Consider the following 18,869-nt stretch of genomic DNA (forward strand, 5'->3'; position numbering starts at 1 on the left):
AACGTGGTCAATACGTGTCAATAGCTCTTTATTGGCTGTGACCATCGTTGATGCTTTGTTGCTTTACAAGTACGCTCACGGTGCTTGGCTTTCTATGTACCAGTCCGCCCTCTATGAGAGACTTGCAGAAGAGTTTATCGACAACAGATATCATTCTATCAAGAGAAGGTCGTGGGACAATGCTGGAGATAGTGAACTGTCTGGCGATGAAGAACCTGCTGCGGGGATCGGAACACATCTAGCAGAGACAAATAAGAAGAGAAAGCTTGCTGATGGATCGTTTTCTAATGCTTCGCATCAAGGTCGCTGTACATCTTCCAGTACTTTCAAGTCCAAGTTTCTGTGCTCAACGTGTCGTGACAATGGACTCGGAGATATCTTTTTATGTCACGCAGGGACGAAGAGAACTTGCTTCTCTTCTCACCTGAAAGAGAAGCACTACATAGAATTAATGTAAAGGAGACTTTTATTGGCGAAATATCACGCTTTAGACGGAAAAAATAAAAAAATAAGTTATTAGCTATAGCCCAGCCCCCTACCGGTCGCACTTGCGTCATCTCACTTGCAAAGTTAGCTACTGTCTATGGCGTACTGAATCTCCCTTTAAAAGATGTCACCGTATTCTGTCTAAAATTCAAGTGGAGGCCCGAAGGCGTACCTAGACAGTAGCTCGGTTTCGCAACCAGTCGAGTTCCGGGAGGAACGTTTGGGATTCCAAAAGTTTCCCAGCGAGCTCGAACTCGCAACCTTCACGAACACGCCCCAGCCGTTGCCGACTACACCACGCTCGCTTCGGTTGTGAGTTATAGTTTGTGTAGAACGTTATATAGTGGGCGATTCCGAAAAACATAAATTGTGTACACACAAATTTCCTTGTGTATGTGTGTCGTATTTTGTGCCTTGGCACGGAAATGCATGTGAACAAAAATTTGTGTAAGACACATTTAATGCCAATTCACCCTCAGTGAGGTGTCAGCACGCCGGCGGACGGATTGCGGTACCCCCTTCACGCCCTATCCTATGATACTGACGAAGGAGCCGCCGGCTTGGGGACAAATATCGGGTGCCGGCACCTCGTCGGAGTCGGCAACATGAGCCATGTAGACGTTGGGCTGCGGGGTTGGACAGCGGCTGATACGACGGAGGGAAAGTGTGGAGGGAGGCCAGATCGAAATACACAGTAGGAATGAGGTTGCCGAGGGGTGGGATGGGTTGATCGGACAGATCGCAGAGAAATATTTGAGCACATGGTATGATATAGGGTGGTATAGGTGGGTGCGGATGTGCGTTTGTGTCTGTGCACAAACAATTACATCGGGAGGGGAACGAAGAGCAAATCGGCGGTTTGTGTATGCACAAACACCTCCGACTAAATCAAAATCGGCGGATTTGCGCATACACAAAATGTGTTTTTATGTTTTTCGGAGTCGCCCAGTAGAAGTAGCTGTTACAACTACTGATAAAGGAGGAGAAGAGGATCATGTACTGTACTGGTACACGTGCCTGCAAATTGCCGTGCCAAAATCAAAAAATTTAATTTCACGCGTAACCGTTCTCTATTTAATTTTGTCCTCATATGAGGACAACGCTGTCTTCAAATGAGGACAAGGGCCGGTCGGATAGACACTAGTGTCTACCAGAACGTTAGTCCTCACATGAGAACAAAAGTTATTCTATTTTTTTCTAGACAACGCAAAGAACGATTTAACTTTTGTTTTTTGTAACTACAATCCCATTACCAAAAGTAAAGCAGCTTCTCGTCATTTCTAGCGAAGACCAACTCGTTGATACATATAAAGGTGTTCAAGAGAAGAGTCGGCTTGTCGTTTGCATTCTTCTTTAAGCTAAGTTTATACCAGTAGCAAGCAAGTTTCCGTAGAATGGTTTCTATTCATTTCTAACTTCAGAAACATTATAAAACGAGTCAACCTCCCAATGCGAAATAGAAACCGAGGACATCAAAGTTGAAAAGAAATAAAATTCGCAGATTTCTGCGTTATGATAACGGTTCGTCGGATAGACACTGGACACTCTAGCACAGTACAGTTGTGGAACCAACCGTCTCGAACCAGGCAGTATGGCAAGATGACAGGCACCGCAAGTGCAGCAAGATCCTAAATGCAATAAGTGAATGCGATGCATTAGTGCAGATGGCAAATACCTGAATGCAAAACGTGATGCATAAGAAGAGGGAATGCAAGTAAGAATGCACACGGGAGGCCAAAAGCGTTGGCATAGATAAGCGATAGCAAATGCAACCGTGAGCATAGCAAACTAGTATTAATAGAACGAACTCCTAGGCGATAGATAGGGGAGGCGACAGAAAGAGAATTAATCAACCTATGGACAAGCAACCGTCCTTGAGCATTGTGCTCTTTACCGTGTTCGTAGAGTAGGTCACTGTCAAATACCATCCCCTGTCTAGTTACGTAGACACCCCAGCAATGACCGGATACAGTCCTTTTACAACACTACAGAGATCAGGTCGTAAAATGCAACATGTCAGCGAACGGTGCACAAATCGTGACGCGCGGCGACGGCTGCGGCCTGCCGGGCTTCTCCGGCGTGTACGCCCGCGTCGGGGGCGCCCTCGCCTGGATGCACGCCGTCGGCGCCGAGATTCAGACCTCCGCGGATGCCACCCAGGTGCTTGAGGGCGACCCCGCCCGCGACCTGGACGAGGAGGAGAAGGACGGCCCGCCCATGGAGACGCCCGACACCCCGCTCCACGATGCCGATAAAGATAACGACAACGACGACGCAAAGGTCGACTTCGATCGCACGCGTGCCGCCAGGGAGACCGCGTATACTGTCGTCGGCATAGGCGCTGTCACTGCGGCTGTCGTCGCCGAGGGCGCGTTTTTCGGGTGGTGGCGCTGGCGGAGGATGTGAAAAAGGGGAGCGCGCTTGAGGGAAAGTGTGCATGGGCATGGGGGGGAACCGTGATGTGGGGGTGTACGGTGGCGTTACATACTGTACCTCTTGCGGCGTTTGCTTTCCGAGGTCATCGACATGCGGCCTGTCTCGAGATCTCGCACCACACGAGCTAGCGCGTCGCCCAGCCGGGGATGTCGCATTAGCGTCTGGTGCAGTGAGCCCGCATGGGGAGAGGAACCGTCAGTGTGAAACGCATTCATTGTGGATGAGTAGGGGGGGGCAGAGGTTGAAGATGCGCACAGTTGCGATGCAATCCCGCTCCCGATCGAGAGAGACCCACAGGCACACACACACCCCTGCTTCTCCGGAGGCGCGGCGCATTTTGTTTTTTGTACAGCATAGAAATTTGCTTTGGCGGGCGGCAGGGCCGCCCGCGCTTGCCATTTAGGGCGACGCCATGCGCGCGCCCGCTGCCGTGGTGCGAAATGTGCCCTTTTTGCCGTCGGAGACGGATGCCCGCCGGGCGCGTCATGGACTTGCGCGGCTGCAGGCGATGACCTTGCAATCACAGAGCGGTAATGGAAGGCGCCAGCTCAGCCGTTGTCCTTCTCTGCTTCCACAAAGCATGGCACCTTGCCCGTGTTGAGAATAAAAACTACTCACGACACACTCCGCGGCTTGGATCGCGTTGCGTGGGATGCTTTCCCGGTTTGGAGTTGATGAATAAAGTTGTGTAAGACGGACGGAGTTGCGCGTAGCCATTTGCCCGTTTGAGGGAGAGGGTCGGCGCCCTTGCCGCCTCCTCTCCTCGTTTGGAATTGAGTTATCGCGTAACACGCACATGATGAATACGGGTAGGACAGTCCAGACCGCTCGGAATCGTCGGTACACCATTACTACCCTTCCAGGAAGGGGGAAAAGGTTTCGGACACATTTCAAGAAAACTGAAAAAAGCATATGCACATACAGGGGGGGTCTCTTAATTAGTGCACTTTTAGTTAGTACATATTGGACTTTAATGCACCCTCTGATAGCTTGGCACGACTTTGTACAGGTGTACACGTATGTTCACGGGAGCACAATGGTCGTCGCCGTCCGTAGAGAGCGGGTTCCATTCTTTTACAGATCCCAGCAACCTTAGACATCTTCGAACAACTAATCACACAATGAGCACAACTGAACCAGCAACCAGGGCGCCAAGAACCCGCCTTACCCTTCCCAAAAAGAGGTGCTGCGGCGACTTTCAGAGGGTGCTCGGCACGTCGATTTGCAGGTGCGTGTTACGGAGGCGTCCTATCATTTACGTCTTGCTAAGCGAGCGTTGAGCCGTGTCTATAATGAACACACGAAGCGTCAGCGACGGCAGACGCTGGTAACGGAACATTTCGTTGCCCTGTAAACTACCTTTTAGCGAGCCCCTCACATAAAGCACATTGAAGATAGTGCACAAAGAATGCGCATGGCACGGGGGTGTACTAATTGAGGGGGTCGCCTGTACATCAATAAATCCCCAATTTTGAGTCATCCCCAATTTTGACCCATTTCACATCAAATGCATACCGTTCGTCTGTTTGTCATCACTACATGACAAAGGTCACACCCATAGATTGGTAATGATCTGAGCTTTCACTACGATACAACTATTGATGCATTCTGCAGCGAAAATTTGCAACAAAAGCAAACAGAGTACGCGCCTTTTACAAAAATGAGCAAACTGCTGGCATAAAATTTCCGAATCCCCATTGAAAAATATTAACATAAAGGGCCATTTTGCGTTTAGGGGGGCGATGAGGTGACTTTTTGCAGTGATGAAGAGGTGAAATGGACTTTTGTGTTGTAAATTATAGTGCAGGAACGATGGGGCAGTCTTTACGGTCTGGGCCTGCTCTCTCAACACTAAGTCTACTGGTCTCACGCCGGCGGGTGTGTGCCTGTGCGTGTGGTACGTGTGCTATGTGTGCACGTGTCTGGGTATTGTCACTTGTGGATGAGAGCGCCGCAGCGACTGTTGTTGTTCTGGGTATTGTCACACTTCCCCCGTCGCTGCGCGGCGATGCATCGTTTGCTGTCGGCCTGTTGGGGGGCTGGGGTGGGTACGTACACTGTTGGGGGGACTGGGGGGGTGCGCGAACTTGAAGTTGTCTCGTTAAGGTAGTGAATGTCACGGGTGTGAGCGGCTTTGTTAAGATGTCCGCTAGCATTTGTTTTGTGGAGATGTTCTTGATTTCGATCGCCTTGGCCTTTGTTTGATGTGCAAGGTAATGATGACGGATGTCAATGAATTTTCGCCTCTTTGTTGACCCGCTGTTTTTCGCGACGCGGATCGCAGACTGGTTGTCAATGCGGAATGGCGTGGGGGAGGGCAGAAGCATATTGATGTCTTGAAGGATGCGTCGTATCCATGTAGTTTGCTGAGCTGCTGCAGTTGCAGCTATATACTCAGCTTCACACGTGGATAAGGCTGTGATAGTTTGCGTCATTGAGCCCCAGCAAACTGGTGTGCCGTTGTATAGATGTACCATTCCCGAAATCGATTTGCGGTTGGTTACATCAGCTGCAAAGTCGGCATCACTGTACGATTCGAGGAGATTAGGGATGACGGGAGCAGTTGCCTTGTGGTTTCCGGCTCTGAAGAGCAGTCCGTGGTTTGAAGTGTGCTTCAGGTAGCGGATGAGGCGCTTTAAGGCGGTCCAATGTCTTACTGTAGGCTTTTTGGACGCAATTGCTAACCGGTTTGCCACATAGTAGATGTCCTGTCATGTCGAGTCCGCCATGTAGCGGATGTCCCCTAACAGTTGTTGATATATTTTGGTGATTTTTGGCAGAGATTTATCATCCTCAGTTGGTCCATGCAGGGTGTTTGTAGTGTTGTATGGCGTCGTTTTGCTGTTTGCCATGTCCATGTCTGCTTTCTTTACAACATATTGTATTGCATTTGGCTGTGATGCATAGATGTCCCCGTTCGGTAGTTTTTTTATTGTCCATCCGAGGATTTGGGAGGGTTCGCTAAGTCGCTTGATGTTGTACGTCGTGGCGAGGACGTCTGCGAATTTTTGAGGTTTTTGGACGTGCTGATTAATGTGAAATCATCCATACTCACCGATACAATGATGATGTGGTTCTGGGTGCGGCGGTGGAAGAGACACATGTCGGCTTCTGATTGAGCAAATTTGTGTTTGCGGAGCAGTTTGACGACGGCGCTGAGATAGGTGTGTCCTGCGCCGGGTGTGCCGTATATGTTTTTGTGCAGTTTGCCGACTCTGTGTTCATGTTTGTGTGTACCGTCAAATCGCTGATGTTGTCTGACATACACTGGTTTGCTTCCGGAGTGATCAAACTTTTCGTTTAAGTACGCTGCCTTGATGTCTATGTGTTCAATAAACATGTTGAACGAGGCTGCGATTGCAAACAGGAGGCGTACAGTAGTTTTATTTGCCATGTAAGTCGTGGTTTTCTCCGGATTAAAGTGCACGTGTGGGATCATTTTGTCACCTCGGGCGGAGCAGCGTGCCTTCCTCTCCACAATGCTTCCTTGCGCGTTGCGCTTGTACCGATATCCCATCGACAGGGGGATGGGCTTGGTGCCGGGTGGAATTTTTTGCGAGGGTATCCATGTGATAAAGTTGTTTTTGCCAAGGTTATCAAGCTCGCTGTTGTGCGCTATTGCCCATAGTTTTGCATCCGGATAGTTCTTCGCCTGTCCATGGTGCATGGGGGCCGGTGATGTGGCTGTGATTTCTGTTGGGGTGGGTTTGGGCGTGAACGCTTTGAATAGGACTTTGAAATTGTGGTTGGGGTCCATTTCTTTGTGGTACGGTCGAAAGTCAACCAATCGCACTCGTCGCATTTTTCCATCTTTCATGTTGATGACCATTACATGTTTGGGGTCTTTTGAAAATAGGTACCTGACAGTGAGGGCACGAGGGTGAAGTTTTCTTACCAACGTCTTGCTTGTGATGTGCGGGACATGGCCTAGTTGACCAAAGATCATGTATTTTGGTGATATTCGGTTTGTGTCCATGCCATACTGTGCTAGGTATTTGTCCAGTTCCCAGATGCAGCGTATGGTTGTATTTGAATGCTGCATCTTTTTATTGCGTCTTCCCAGTGGTGTTCTAGTAATCCACTGTGGTGTAGAGATGCACGTGCTGCGTTCATGATTGTCCTATTGACTCTCTCAGCGAAACCGTTCTCTTGGGGTGAGTATGGAACGGTGGTACTGTGTCGCACACCATGTGTGCGGTACATGTCTTTTGTGGCATGTGATAGGTACTCCTTTGCGTTATCAGTGTGAATCATGCTGGGTTTGGGGTACGGGCCTGTTGTGAGGTGGGACAGGACATTGTTAAGCTGGTCTGTTGCTTGATCCCTTGTTTTCATAAATGTTATGATGAGATAGAGTGAGTTAGTGTCTATCACTGTCATGAAATAACGGTTGCCGTTGGTTGATGTCGTGGGAAATGGTCCGCAAATTTCATTGCTTAGTGCCTCACCAGTGCGGTAGTTGTGCGTTGTCCTACTGTGTCGTGCTGCTTGCAGTTTGGCTGCAGCACAACTTGTGCATATGATTTTTGGCGGTGGTAAGGCAAGGGATTTGGGGAGGTTTGGTAGTAGCTGCCTTTTGGCCATTTGTTGGATTGTGGAAGGTCTTATGTGGTTGAACACCATGTGCCAATGATGGTAGTCATGCTGCGTTTTTATGCTTGCGGTAGGGGGCGGCACTGGTGCAGGGTTGCGCTTTAATTGCATGGGGATGCTTTGTGCGCTTGCGTGGGGTGTGCACTGTGTTGTTGGTGCTGGGGTCTTTGCTTTTCTTTGTGGTGCCGTGTTATGAGCTACTTTCCTCTTCATGTTGGTCTTGCGACGCGGGATTGATCTGGCAGAATTGGCCTGGCTTTTAGGGCATGCCACGTTGAGGTCGTAGAGCCCTCGCTGGAATTTCGCAGTGCCAACAATGCTTAGGGGATTATCTTTTGTATTTATCACGTGTGCTGTGTGCGGGTAGAATATCACCGCTCCCCAATGCTTTGCAATATCATGTACGGATAGTAGGTTTGTACGGAGGTGCGAGTTGACGAGGGTTTGTAGCTTAAGCCATTTGGTCTTCGTCATCGGGATCTTAAGCATGCCGTGGTGCGTCGCAGGAGGGGTGGTGGACGTTGCAGTGTTAGTGCGCACTTCGCGTTTGAGGCGACGCATTCCAGGGACGGGCTTTTTGATATGGGATGGGTATGCACCAGAATCCAGTGCGAATTTCGTACATTCTCCCGTGGGCTAGTCTTTGGGGTTGGGTGGGCTGGTGTCGATTTCTTGCACACTGTAGATGTGGTCGTTCAGTGCCATATCATGTGTGATTTTGGCGGTATTGCTCTTTGTATTTTTCCAAGTGAGTCGGGGTGTACCTGGTGTGTTTGTTGAGGTAAAGGGGGTGAGGTGGGGACTGGTGGTTGCAGCAGGGTGTAGTATAATGACCGGAGCGAGCGCGCGGAGGTCATCGGACGGCCGTATACGGTATACACGTGGGCGGCTGTGCCCACGTGTAGCGAGCGCGCGCGCATGCCGAGCGGTCGTAATCTGGCGCACGTGTACAGTAGTGCACGTGTCGTCCGAGCGGTAGTCTACGCGTGTTACGTGTGCGCGTTAGCACACGTGTCGTCCGTGCGGTAGTCTGTAAGCAACACGCGTGTACAGTAGTGCACACGTGTAGTAGCAGCGTCCGTGCGGTAGTAGCAATTATGGCGCTAGTTTTTTAATTGTGTACAGTACCCGGCACGCACTAGGCGGCAGGTGCTGTACTACTGTACTGGGACAGGTGTCCGAGGCGTCCCTCTGGGGGGTTAAGACCTGGCACCCGTCCCCACCAGTAAACGGGGGCAAGCTCGCCCCCGTCCCTTTCGCGCCTATATACGTCCGTTTCGGTTGTCTATCGCGCGCGCTGGCTTCTAACCCGTTACCGGTCGCTCCCGTTCACGCACCACGGGGCGACTGCGCGTAACCGGCCAGTGAGCCACTCCCTTTTCGCGAGCTCGTCCGATCGGTTCAATTAGCGCGTCGCGTCCACGCCGCGTGCTCCCTCGCTCAAGCCTCCGCCTCTCACCCAACCCAGGGCGGAGAGGTTTTATCCCACATTTGGTACTCTTGTGGAGGGAATAACTCTCGAGGTTGAGCCGCACGCGTGGTCGCTCGATCGCGCGCAGAACCGTACGGACGGAAAGGGTTGAGAAATCACCGCGTCGATCGCGAAGCGTATTCGACGATGAACCGACCGGAAGAAGGGGGAGACTCCGCCTCCCGGCGTCTGAGCACCCGCAGTGGCAGTGGCGCACCGCGCCCCCGGGTGGAGAACCCGGAAGCCCTGCTGCGACCGCCACCGCGACCGGGCCGCACGCGAGCGTCCGCATCGGATGTTACGCCGGCCGTGTCGGCAGGCACCGAGAATCGCGTCCAATGGATGGTCGACGCGATTCAGCCGCGCATCCAGGCCTGGGTCGAGGAGTTCCTCGCTACGGAACTCCCCCAGGTAGCGCGCGTATGCCTCGACCGAACGGTGCCCGCGCTCGTGGACGCGCACGTACGCAGCGCGATACCACGGCTTTTGGACGAACTTCTACCCGCTCAAGTCCAATGCGAGGTGGTGACCGCGCTCACCACTGTGGATGAAGAATCCCCGTCCGGTACGGCTCTAAAGGGAGCGATCAGCTCCGCCGTGGCCAATCGTCTGGCCACGACCTTCGCCGGAGCAGGAGTCGACGCACGCGAGCAGCGCGACTCGACCGCTCCGGATCCTACGCTAACGCACGCTGAACCGATCGGCGCCGCACCCGGGATCGGTACAATGGCCCCTCACCCGGAGGGTAAGACCATTTACCTCCCACCAATTTATGGTGCTACAGGAGGGCCCACAGAAAATGGCCCTCCCGTACTCGCCGATACGGCTGGCCCCCGCGGGACAGAAAACCGCCTGGGGCGCTTCGCGACAGAAAAGCGACAGCCGTATCGGTCGAGCAGAAGAAGCGCACCCGGCGCTCAAGGCTACACCTCGGAGGGTACAGAAAACCCCTCCGAGGAAGAAGACACAAGACGTCGCCACAGGGCGACGCGCAAGAACCGCGACGGACGCTACGCGCGATACCGCGATGCCGGAGGGGTCGGTTACCCCTCCGATGATAACCGCGACGGACGCTACACGCGATACCGCGATGCCGGAGGGGTCGGTTACCCCTCCGATGATAACCGCGAAGGACGCTATACGCGATACCGCGATGCCGGAGGAGGTGGATACCCCTCCGATGACGAGGACACCGAGTCGGACGGATCGCGCAGAGGCGACCGCAGAGGTCGCAATGCGCGCGACCGACGTCGGTTCCGGCGAGAAGACTCCGACCCGGAGGGCTACAGTAGCCCCGGCGGAGAAGGAGACCGCCACCGCAGGGGCAGAGACCGCCGGTCTGCCCCGAGGCGGGATCCGAAACGGTTGCCGGTGATCAGGCCGCTGAACGACCTGTTCACCAAGGCCGTCGACTACCGCACGTATAGGCTGGAAAATCGCAGCGCGCGCTACGACGCGAGTACCGCGCGGCGAGTTAACCGATATCGGAAGAAGTTGGACGTCCAGCTGAAAACCCACACATTCGGTGGTCAAGATCCAATCGCGGTGCTAGGATTCCTCGCGCGCTTCAAGATGGCCTGCGACCACAATGAGGTCAGCGAAGGCGCGGCCGTATGGTGTTTCCAGTTCTATTTGACTGGGCAGGCTCACGCCTTGCTCCAGTCCAGGCTACACGGGAACACCATGGCGGTCGATGCGGAGCAGCGCGATATGCTCGAAACCTACGCGGAAGTTGTTAACTTTTTATTGCGCACGTACGCGACTGACGAAGTTATTTCCGAAGCGGTCGGTGATGTCACCTCCTTCCGTCAGAGCTCTAATATGACGGAGGAGGTGTACAGTAACCAGTTGTGGGACAAGGCGTTGCGCTGCGGAACCGTATTTTCGGACAGGCGCCTGAAGTCCCTTTTTGTTGAGGGACTTCTGCCAGCGACGTGCGCGCAGGTGCGGAATTATCTCGCGACGCATCCGGGCGTGGACTACCAAGCGGTGGCACGCTACGCGCAAGCGATAGGCGAGACGCACCGCTCGGCTCGAAGACAGGCGACCTCGCTCGCGTCGCCTCAAGCACCGTCCGATTCGGTGAGAAGATTAACGCGCAACGCGCGGACAAGGCCCGTGCTGTCGGTCGAGTCCCTGTCTGAACTCCCGACAGCGCGCGGAACCGAAACGGAGGAGATACTGGCGGTGACGGACCAGTCGGCGACGCCGAGCTCGCTTAGCTCGCCGCCGACTAGCTACCATCCGTCACCTGCCTCGTCCCCGGCGGGCGCGCCGATGGCGCCCGCCCAACACGGTGACGCGCGCGCACATCCGTACGGAAGGCCAGTACAGAACCAGCGGGTCCGGTTCTTCAACCAAGGATTACCGGGACCCCCGCCGTGCCGGTTCTGTCTGGACCTGACCCACCGACAGGAGCAATGTCCTGTGGTGGCGGATAGCGCGCTGCGTTCGAAGCTTTTGCAGGCCCGCGAGGCCAATTATCAAAAGCTTCGGATCCGTCAAGGTTTCCGCCCGGGTTCGCCGTTCGAGCGCCAACCGCCGACCGCGTGGCGAAATTCGCGTGCGCAGGCTCCCACGGGCATCAACGTGGTCGAGCCGCGCGAGGCCGTCCAATCGGAAGAACCCGCGCTACCGCTGACGGACGAGGGGCCCGAGGACCTTGGGTTGACGGGGGAAGCCGGGGAGGACGCGTAGAGGCGTCGACGATCCTCCCCGTGCCAAGCCTCAAGAAACAAGGCACCCCGTCGACCGCTTCGGTACGCGCGCCATCGCAGAGCCGAACGGACGAAGCGGCAATTTGCTTCTTCAAGAAGCAAAATTATAAGGTCACCGCAACGGTCGGACGACGACGCGCGATGATGCGCGCCATCACGCCGGTTCTAGATTCGGGCGCCGGCCCGAATCTAATCCACCTACGCTGTGTGGCAGAACCGTGGCGCGCTGCCATCCAGTCCGCGCGGAGCCCGCCGCTCATCGACGCTTCGAATAGGTCGATGAAGGCCCTCGGCGAGCTCAAACTGTACGTCCGGATTGGTGAGTTCGTCGCGCGCGTGCCGTTCTTGGTCGTCACCAACCTCGCGGTGGACTGTATCCTCGGGACCACGTTCCTGGATCGCCACGTGAAGGCGATCCTGCCACCGCAGAGGAAGGTGCTGTTCCATCATGCGCCGTCCGTAGCGCTGACGGGAGTCACGCCCTCGAGGCACGACCGCAAGATGGCCTCGAGGGGACCGTCGCAGCAGCTCCCGCAGGAGGAAAATTCGGCCGACCGGAAGCGCGCGCAGTTCCCGACGAACGTACCGTCACGGAAAATTCGCGTGGTCAAGGGGGTCACGATACCCCCGATGACCCAAGCGATGGTACGCGTCGCAACACCGGTTGGGGGGCTTTGCTTCCTGCAAAACCACCCCAAAACGGCGCATAAGAATTTATGCCTGATGGCCCAGGGGGTCATGGACCTCTTCCCGGGCGAGCCGTTTACGGTGCTTGTTAGCAACTTCGGAAGCCGTGCGGCCCACGTCCCCAAGCATACCGTTGTTGGCCTCGCGTTGCCATCCCCCACACACATCCTGACACTTGGCGTGCCGGTCCCCGGAGAGGCCGACGCTAAGGAAGGGGGAGGGAACAAAAATAATTCCTCGACCGCTACGGAGGAACAGGCGCGACGCGAACAACCAGTTACGGACGAAGGCAGGATTAATTCCTCACCCGCGGGGGAATGTGCGCGACGAGAAGAACCGGAAACGGACGAAGCCCGCAGTGGCAATCCCGCTAACGCGGATGAGCGGACCGATACGGACGCGGAGAAGACCCGCTCGTGGGAAGAAGACGTCCATATTGGTGCAGAAGACAGTACCGTCCGGTCGGAAATTATGGACATGCTGTCCGAGTTCAAGGACATGTGGTCCGGCCACTTGGGTAAGATCGATGCTACGAAGCATCGCATCGAGCTGAAGCCCGGTGCGAAGCCGATCTACCAAGCACCCTACCGAGCCGGACCCATCGCGCGCGAGAAGGAGAAGAAGGAAATCGACCGCATGCTGCACGCGGGAGTCATCGAACCGACATCGGCCGAGTGGGCGAGCCCCGTGGTCTTCGTCCCTAAAAAGGACGGGACCATGCGGTTCTGCGTGGACTATCGCAAGCTAAACGCCGTTACGGTTCGCGACTCCTACCCACTACCGCGCATGGACGAATGTATCGACTCGCTCGGCGATGCCACTGTCTTTACCACGCTAGACTGTAATAGCGGGTATTGGCAGGTGGAGATCGCCGAGGAGGACCGCGATAAAACGACGTTCGCGTCGCATTCGGGCCTCTACCGTTTTCTACGCATGCCGTTCGGTCTCAAAAACGCGCCCGCGACATTTCAACGAGCGGTCGACATCATCCTGTCCCGCGTGAAATGGGAGACCGCGTTGGTCTACCTCGATGACGTCATTGTCTACTCGCGAACCGTTACGGAACATATGGCACACGTGCGCGAGGTACTACGGCTTCTACATACCGCGGGCGTGTCGCTAAAATTGGCGAAGTGCGCGTTTTTCGACACCTCCGTAACCTATCTCGGGCACGTCATTCGTCCGGGACGGTTGGAGGTGGAGCGACGCAACGTCATCGCGATCGAGCGCGCGCGCGCGCCTACGAACCAAACGGAACTGCGATCCTTTCTCGGGATGTGCAACGTGTACCGGCGGTTTGTGCAAGGATTCGCGAAGATCGCCGCGCCGCTGAATAAGAAGACCGGCAAGAATCAGCCCTACGAGTTCGAGATCTTAACCGATGCGGAATACGCGGCGTTTGAGGAATTGAAGCGGCGCCTCGTGTCGCCGCCAATCCTCGCGCTACCCCGCTACGGGCGGAAATATACGCTGGACACCGACGCGTGCGGACACCAAGTGGGTTGCGCCCTTCTACAGGAGCAACCCGATGGAGGTACTCGACCGATCGGATATTGGAGTCGTGCGTTGACCGACGCGGAGCGCAACTATACGACTACCGAAAAGGAATGCTTGGCCGTAGTGTGGAGCATCCTCACCCTACGGCCGTACCTATACGGAAGCGCGTTCAACCTTCGCACGGATCACGAGGCCCTACGCTGGGTCTTCAATTTAGCGGACAGTTCCGGTCGGCTCGCTCGCTGGCGCCTGCGCTTGGCGGAGTACGACTACGAGGTACAGTACCGCCCAGGCGTCAAGCACCAACTCGCGGACGGCGTATCGCGCTTACGTACCGATGGAGGAGACACCGAACCGGTCGATGATGAGGTCCCGTGCTTCGCGGTCCAGTACGAAGAGGGCAGCGAGGCCCTCCTGGACAATGTGCACTGGGACCCGCCGCAAGACCGCCCGGACGGTTGTTACACGCTCGCAATAACTCCCGAGGAACGCGACGCTGCGTCCATCTCGGTTGAGGAATTTTTACGCGAACAAGCTGAGGACGCCTTCTGTCGCTTCGCCGCGGAAACCGTCGGGACGCCGAACTCGAAGTTCGACATCGACCGCTACGGATTTCTCGTGAGGACGTCCCCGCTGGACGGGACCCTGCAGCGCGTGGTACCGACTCGGTTGCGCCCCCGGGTACTGTACCTGGCACACCATCCGAGGTTGCCAGGTCACCCGGGAGCGACGCGTATGTACTACACCCTTCGCAGGGAGTACTACTGGCCACACATGGCCAGCGACGCGTTTTCGACCGTACGGAATTGCACCTCGTGTGCTGCGACCCGCGGGACGCTTGTCAAGAACCAAAAGGATCTCAAGCTGTTCCCAGCGGCGGGCCCCTTGGAGTTTGTCGCGATGGACCTCCTGGGGCCCCTACCCAAGACCGCGCACGGAAACCAACACGTGTTGGTAATTACCGACCGGTTCTCCAAGCTAACGCGCAGTATCCCGCTCCGGACCACAACCGCTTCGGTCGTCGCAAACGCGTTTTTAGACAACTGGGTCTACGTTTACGGAGCGCCGCGCTACGTACTAACCGACAATGGCCCCCAGTTCGCTGCGAAATTCTTCGACGCGGTATGCGCCCTCCTGGGGGTGCGGCATTATCTCACGACAGCCTACCACCCCCAGTCGAATGGGCAGACCGAACGGTTCAATCGCACGCTGGTGCAACGCCTCCGGCACTACGTGGAGGAGCACCAGCGCGATTGGGACGACTACGTGCAACCGCTGACCTTCGCGTACAATACGCAGGTCCACCGGTCGACGGAGACGACTCCGTTCGACCTGGTGTTAACGCGGCCACCGTCCGGTTTGATTCTCCCCGGTACTGTGCCGCAGGACGCGGGGACCCATCGAGAGGACCCGCGGACCCCGGTGCAGTACAAGCGCGCCACGCTGCGCAAGCTTCGCGACGCTCTCGACCGCGCTCGGACGAAATTATCCGCATCGCAAAAGCGATACAAGGACGATTTTGACAAGAAGGTCCGCTTCCGTCCGGTCGTTGTGGCGGGCGATTTTGTCTACGTTGATCGCCCGCCCCGCCCGTTGACAAGCGTCGAGCGACGCACGCGTGCGCAAGGTACGACCGGAACGGACGAGCTCTCTGTCAAACTTCTACCAAAGACAGAGGGTCCGTTTCGCGTGCGCTCCGCTACGGACACCACGGTCCTCATCGAGCAGGACGGTGTGGAGAACCGCGTGAGCATCGACCGCGTCACAAAAATGCCACGCGGGCCGGGGGACACTGTCGCCTCGGCCATTCCATCCGCATCGGACGCGCAAACTACAACGCCCCGCGCGGAATACGTCGTTGACCGCATCGTCGGACACCGTATGACCCGCGGCGGCACCGAGTACAAGGTTCGCTGGTACGGGTACGCCGCCTCCGACGATACCTACGAGCCCTCCGAGGGGCTCCCGCAACCTTTCATCGACCGATATTGGCGTACGCGCCAAGGACGGACAAGCGCGCTCGCGTAGCGCTTCTTCCAGCCTCGCATGGCCGAACCGCCAGGACGACCTCGCTCGCGCGCGTCGTGCACTACCGCCCGCACGTGCCAAAAGGAGAAGGCAAGGAACACCGCTAGTCGGCTCTGTTTACTGTGGGCGAAGCCCCTAATGGGCTACGCGAAAGGGGGCGACCAACGGGTCGGGGCTCAAGAACGACGCGTGCGCTTAGCCGGCGGAGCCGCCGCGGCATCTTCGGGCGCGGGGCGCGAGGCCCCGACCGTAGCGGCAGGCATCGGCGGCGCCGCGAGACGTTGGCTGACGACCGCGAGGATGTCCTGCACGCCGCGGAGCTTCTCGTGATGCTCGACGCGCTCACGCTCCGCCGCGGTGGAGGCCTCTCGGAGCGCCGCGACGGTCGTCTCCAGCTGCTTGGCTTGGTGCATCCACTCGCGCGCCTGCAGCAGCGCCTGCTCAACCGACGAAGGAACTGTTGCCCCCTCGAAGGAGCAAGCGTACTGCAGGGCAGTGAACGCGGCCTCCTCACGGAGGCGCTCCGGGGAAGACCGGCCGAACGGTTGTGGAACTGGAGGAGGCGGCATCGGAACGGGACGATGATCGCCTTCGGTACCGGTCACCACGCTGATGTGTGGGGGGCTTGAGTTGGGGGCCGAAATTCCCACGACACCGGGGGGTTCTCTTAACCCCTTCGGCGAGTCGCTCTGGATCGAGGCCACGCGAGCGGACCCGCCGCGGGCCGGTACCGCGGTCTCGACGACGCTCCTCACCGCACCGGTTCCCGCATCGCGCGGCGGCGCGATATCGGCATCGGCAAGCAAGCCGCCCGTGTCACCCGCGTCGACCGTGTCGACTGCGCCGTCCACGTCGACCGCGACGGTCGCGTCCGCTGGACCGGGGGCCGCGCTGCCACCATCGGCACCGGTCTCTGCCTGGGCTCCGGCGGGCATCGGTAGGGTACACCGCTGGTTCCAGCTGAACCACGCGAAGTCCGGCCGGCCGCTCCAATCCATACCCTCGGTGAAGGCCAACAGCTGTGTCGCGTACGCCGCGTCAAACGCCGTACCCTCGAGGATCTCCGCGATACCGACCGAGCGGATTAAATCGATGAGCCCCGCCGAGAGGCGGAAGAGCAGGCCGCTCTCACCGAACGGTTCCTCGCGCCGCGCGATCAGCCGCGGGTCGGGACACTTCGTGAAGAACGGCAGTCCCTCGCGAGCGGCGTGCAAGAAGCACAGGAAGGCCAAGACCGCCCATTCGGAAAGCATGATCGCGTGCACCAAGACGCGCGTTCACTTCGTTTCCGCGGATTCCGATCGGCCGAGCGGCAACCAATGCGCCGCCACGTACGCCATGACGCTCGGCGTCGGTACGCACAGGTACTCCGGCGCCTCGAACGTCAACCAGTTCGGCGGGAGCGCGGGGTACAGGCCACGCCGCGCGGCGCTGGGCACCGAGAAAAACTCGGTGCTGTGCCACATGTGGAAGAAATCGTCCACCCAGCGCCAGCGCAGCCGACTCTCGCGCGCTGCGTCCTCACCCCACCGCGCTCGGTTCGCAACGCTGTACCAGCTGTCGAAAGGCCGCGGAAAGGCCACCAAGCGGACGTCGGGCGCGAGGCCCTCGTAGCGACGATACCGACCGAAGAGGTTCAGCAGCGAGATGTGGTACTTTTCCTCGCCCTCGCAGCGGACGTAGAGCAAGTCACTGCCCGCCGCGGCCGGCGTCCGACACGGGGCGTGACGCCACCGCGCCTTCCACGCGCCGGCGCGGTTCTCTTGCGCCACGGCACCGCGTCCGGACGGAGTCTTGATCGCGCGCACCATCGGAATGGCCGCGAACCTCGCCGCGTCCAGCAAGTTCCGCTGAACGTACTCCTCGACCGTAAGCGGAGGCTTGCGACCCGCAGCGCGTCGGCGTGCGCGCCGGCGGCGGTGGTCCATCGAGGACCCGGGCCACAGCGACCGTACGGAACCAACGCCGCTGCGCAGCCAGCCCGGGGTATTCGGGGCGGTGAATACCCTCCCCAGCGACGTTGTCGCTCCCCGTCCGGTCGGCGCAAGCGCTACGCTACTCGACGGCGCCGGCGCCGCGTACGGCGCCTCGGAAGCGGCCCTTGTGAGCGCCGTACCCGCAGCGGGCAGCGGCGACATGGGAGGCGGCGGCAGCTCCACGGGGAGCTCCGGGTCCGCCTCGACCATTCTTGGAGCCACGCCCACGAGGGGCAGCGGCGGGGACTGTGTTGCTTGGGCGCCTGGCGGTGGCGGAGCGACCGGTACGGGCGAATCAATTGGCGCTTGCGCGGGCCCCGCCCTTCCAGGGGGCGGGTGCAGGCCGTCGCGAAGGCGTCGCCGCGGTTGGAAGGTGGGACCGACCGGCGTCGCTGCCGGAGCCCGAGGCGGGCTCAACGGCTGCCTGTACGCGCGCACAGCCGGCGTGTCGCGAGGACCGTCCATCGGTTGGTTGAAGAGCTGCTGTAGGGGAATGTCGTCGTCGCTGTCGGAGGAGGTTTCGGAGTTCGCAGGGGAGTGCTGGGGAAGAGTTGGGGGGTCAGTGTGGATCGCGTGGGGAGAATCGGAAGACGCGCTCTCCGAATCGGTCGAACTCGCGGCGTTATATACCGCCAGCTCGCTGACGAGCCAGGGGGCATGATCGTCCACACGGAGGGGCTTCTGTTCCCGCATCGTGCGCGATAGAAGGAAACGTCCGGAACGGACCCGCGCGCTCGAGTAGAGGGTCGCTACGGGGACGTAGCGAAAGCTAAGGGGGGAGGTCTGTAGTATAATGACCGGAGCGAGCGCGCGGAGGTCATCGGACGGCCGTATACGGTATACACGTGGGCGGCTGTGCCCACGTGTAGCGAGCGCGCGCGCATGCCGAGCGGTCGTAATCTGGCGCACGTGTACAGTAGTGCACGTGTCGTCCGAGCGGTAGTCTACGCGTGTTACGTGTGCGCGTTAGCACACGTG

At 57.7% G+C, this 18,869-nt stretch overlaps 1 protein-coding gene; it reads left to right on the plus strand.

Moving 5' to 3' along the window:
- Positions 1-879: 879 nt before the first annotated feature.
- Positions 880-950, plus strand: CHC_T00002667001 (hypothetical protein). XM_005713919.1 is given in 2 exon segments: positions 880-921; positions 922-950. The coding sequence occupies 1 exon segment, from the start codon at positions 880-882 to the stop codon at positions 919-921; it is 42 nt and encodes a 13-aa protein (XP_005713976.1). The 3' UTR covers positions 922-950.
- Positions 951-18,869: the final 17,919 nt, after the last annotated feature.

This window comes from Chondrus crispus, genomic scaffold, assembly GCF_000350225.1.
Source record: "Chondrus crispus Stackhouse genomic scaffold, scaffold_15, whole genome shotgun sequence".
NCBI classification, from domain to species: domain Eukaryota; phylum Rhodophyta; class Florideophyceae; order Gigartinales; family Gigartinaceae; genus Chondrus; species Chondrus crispus.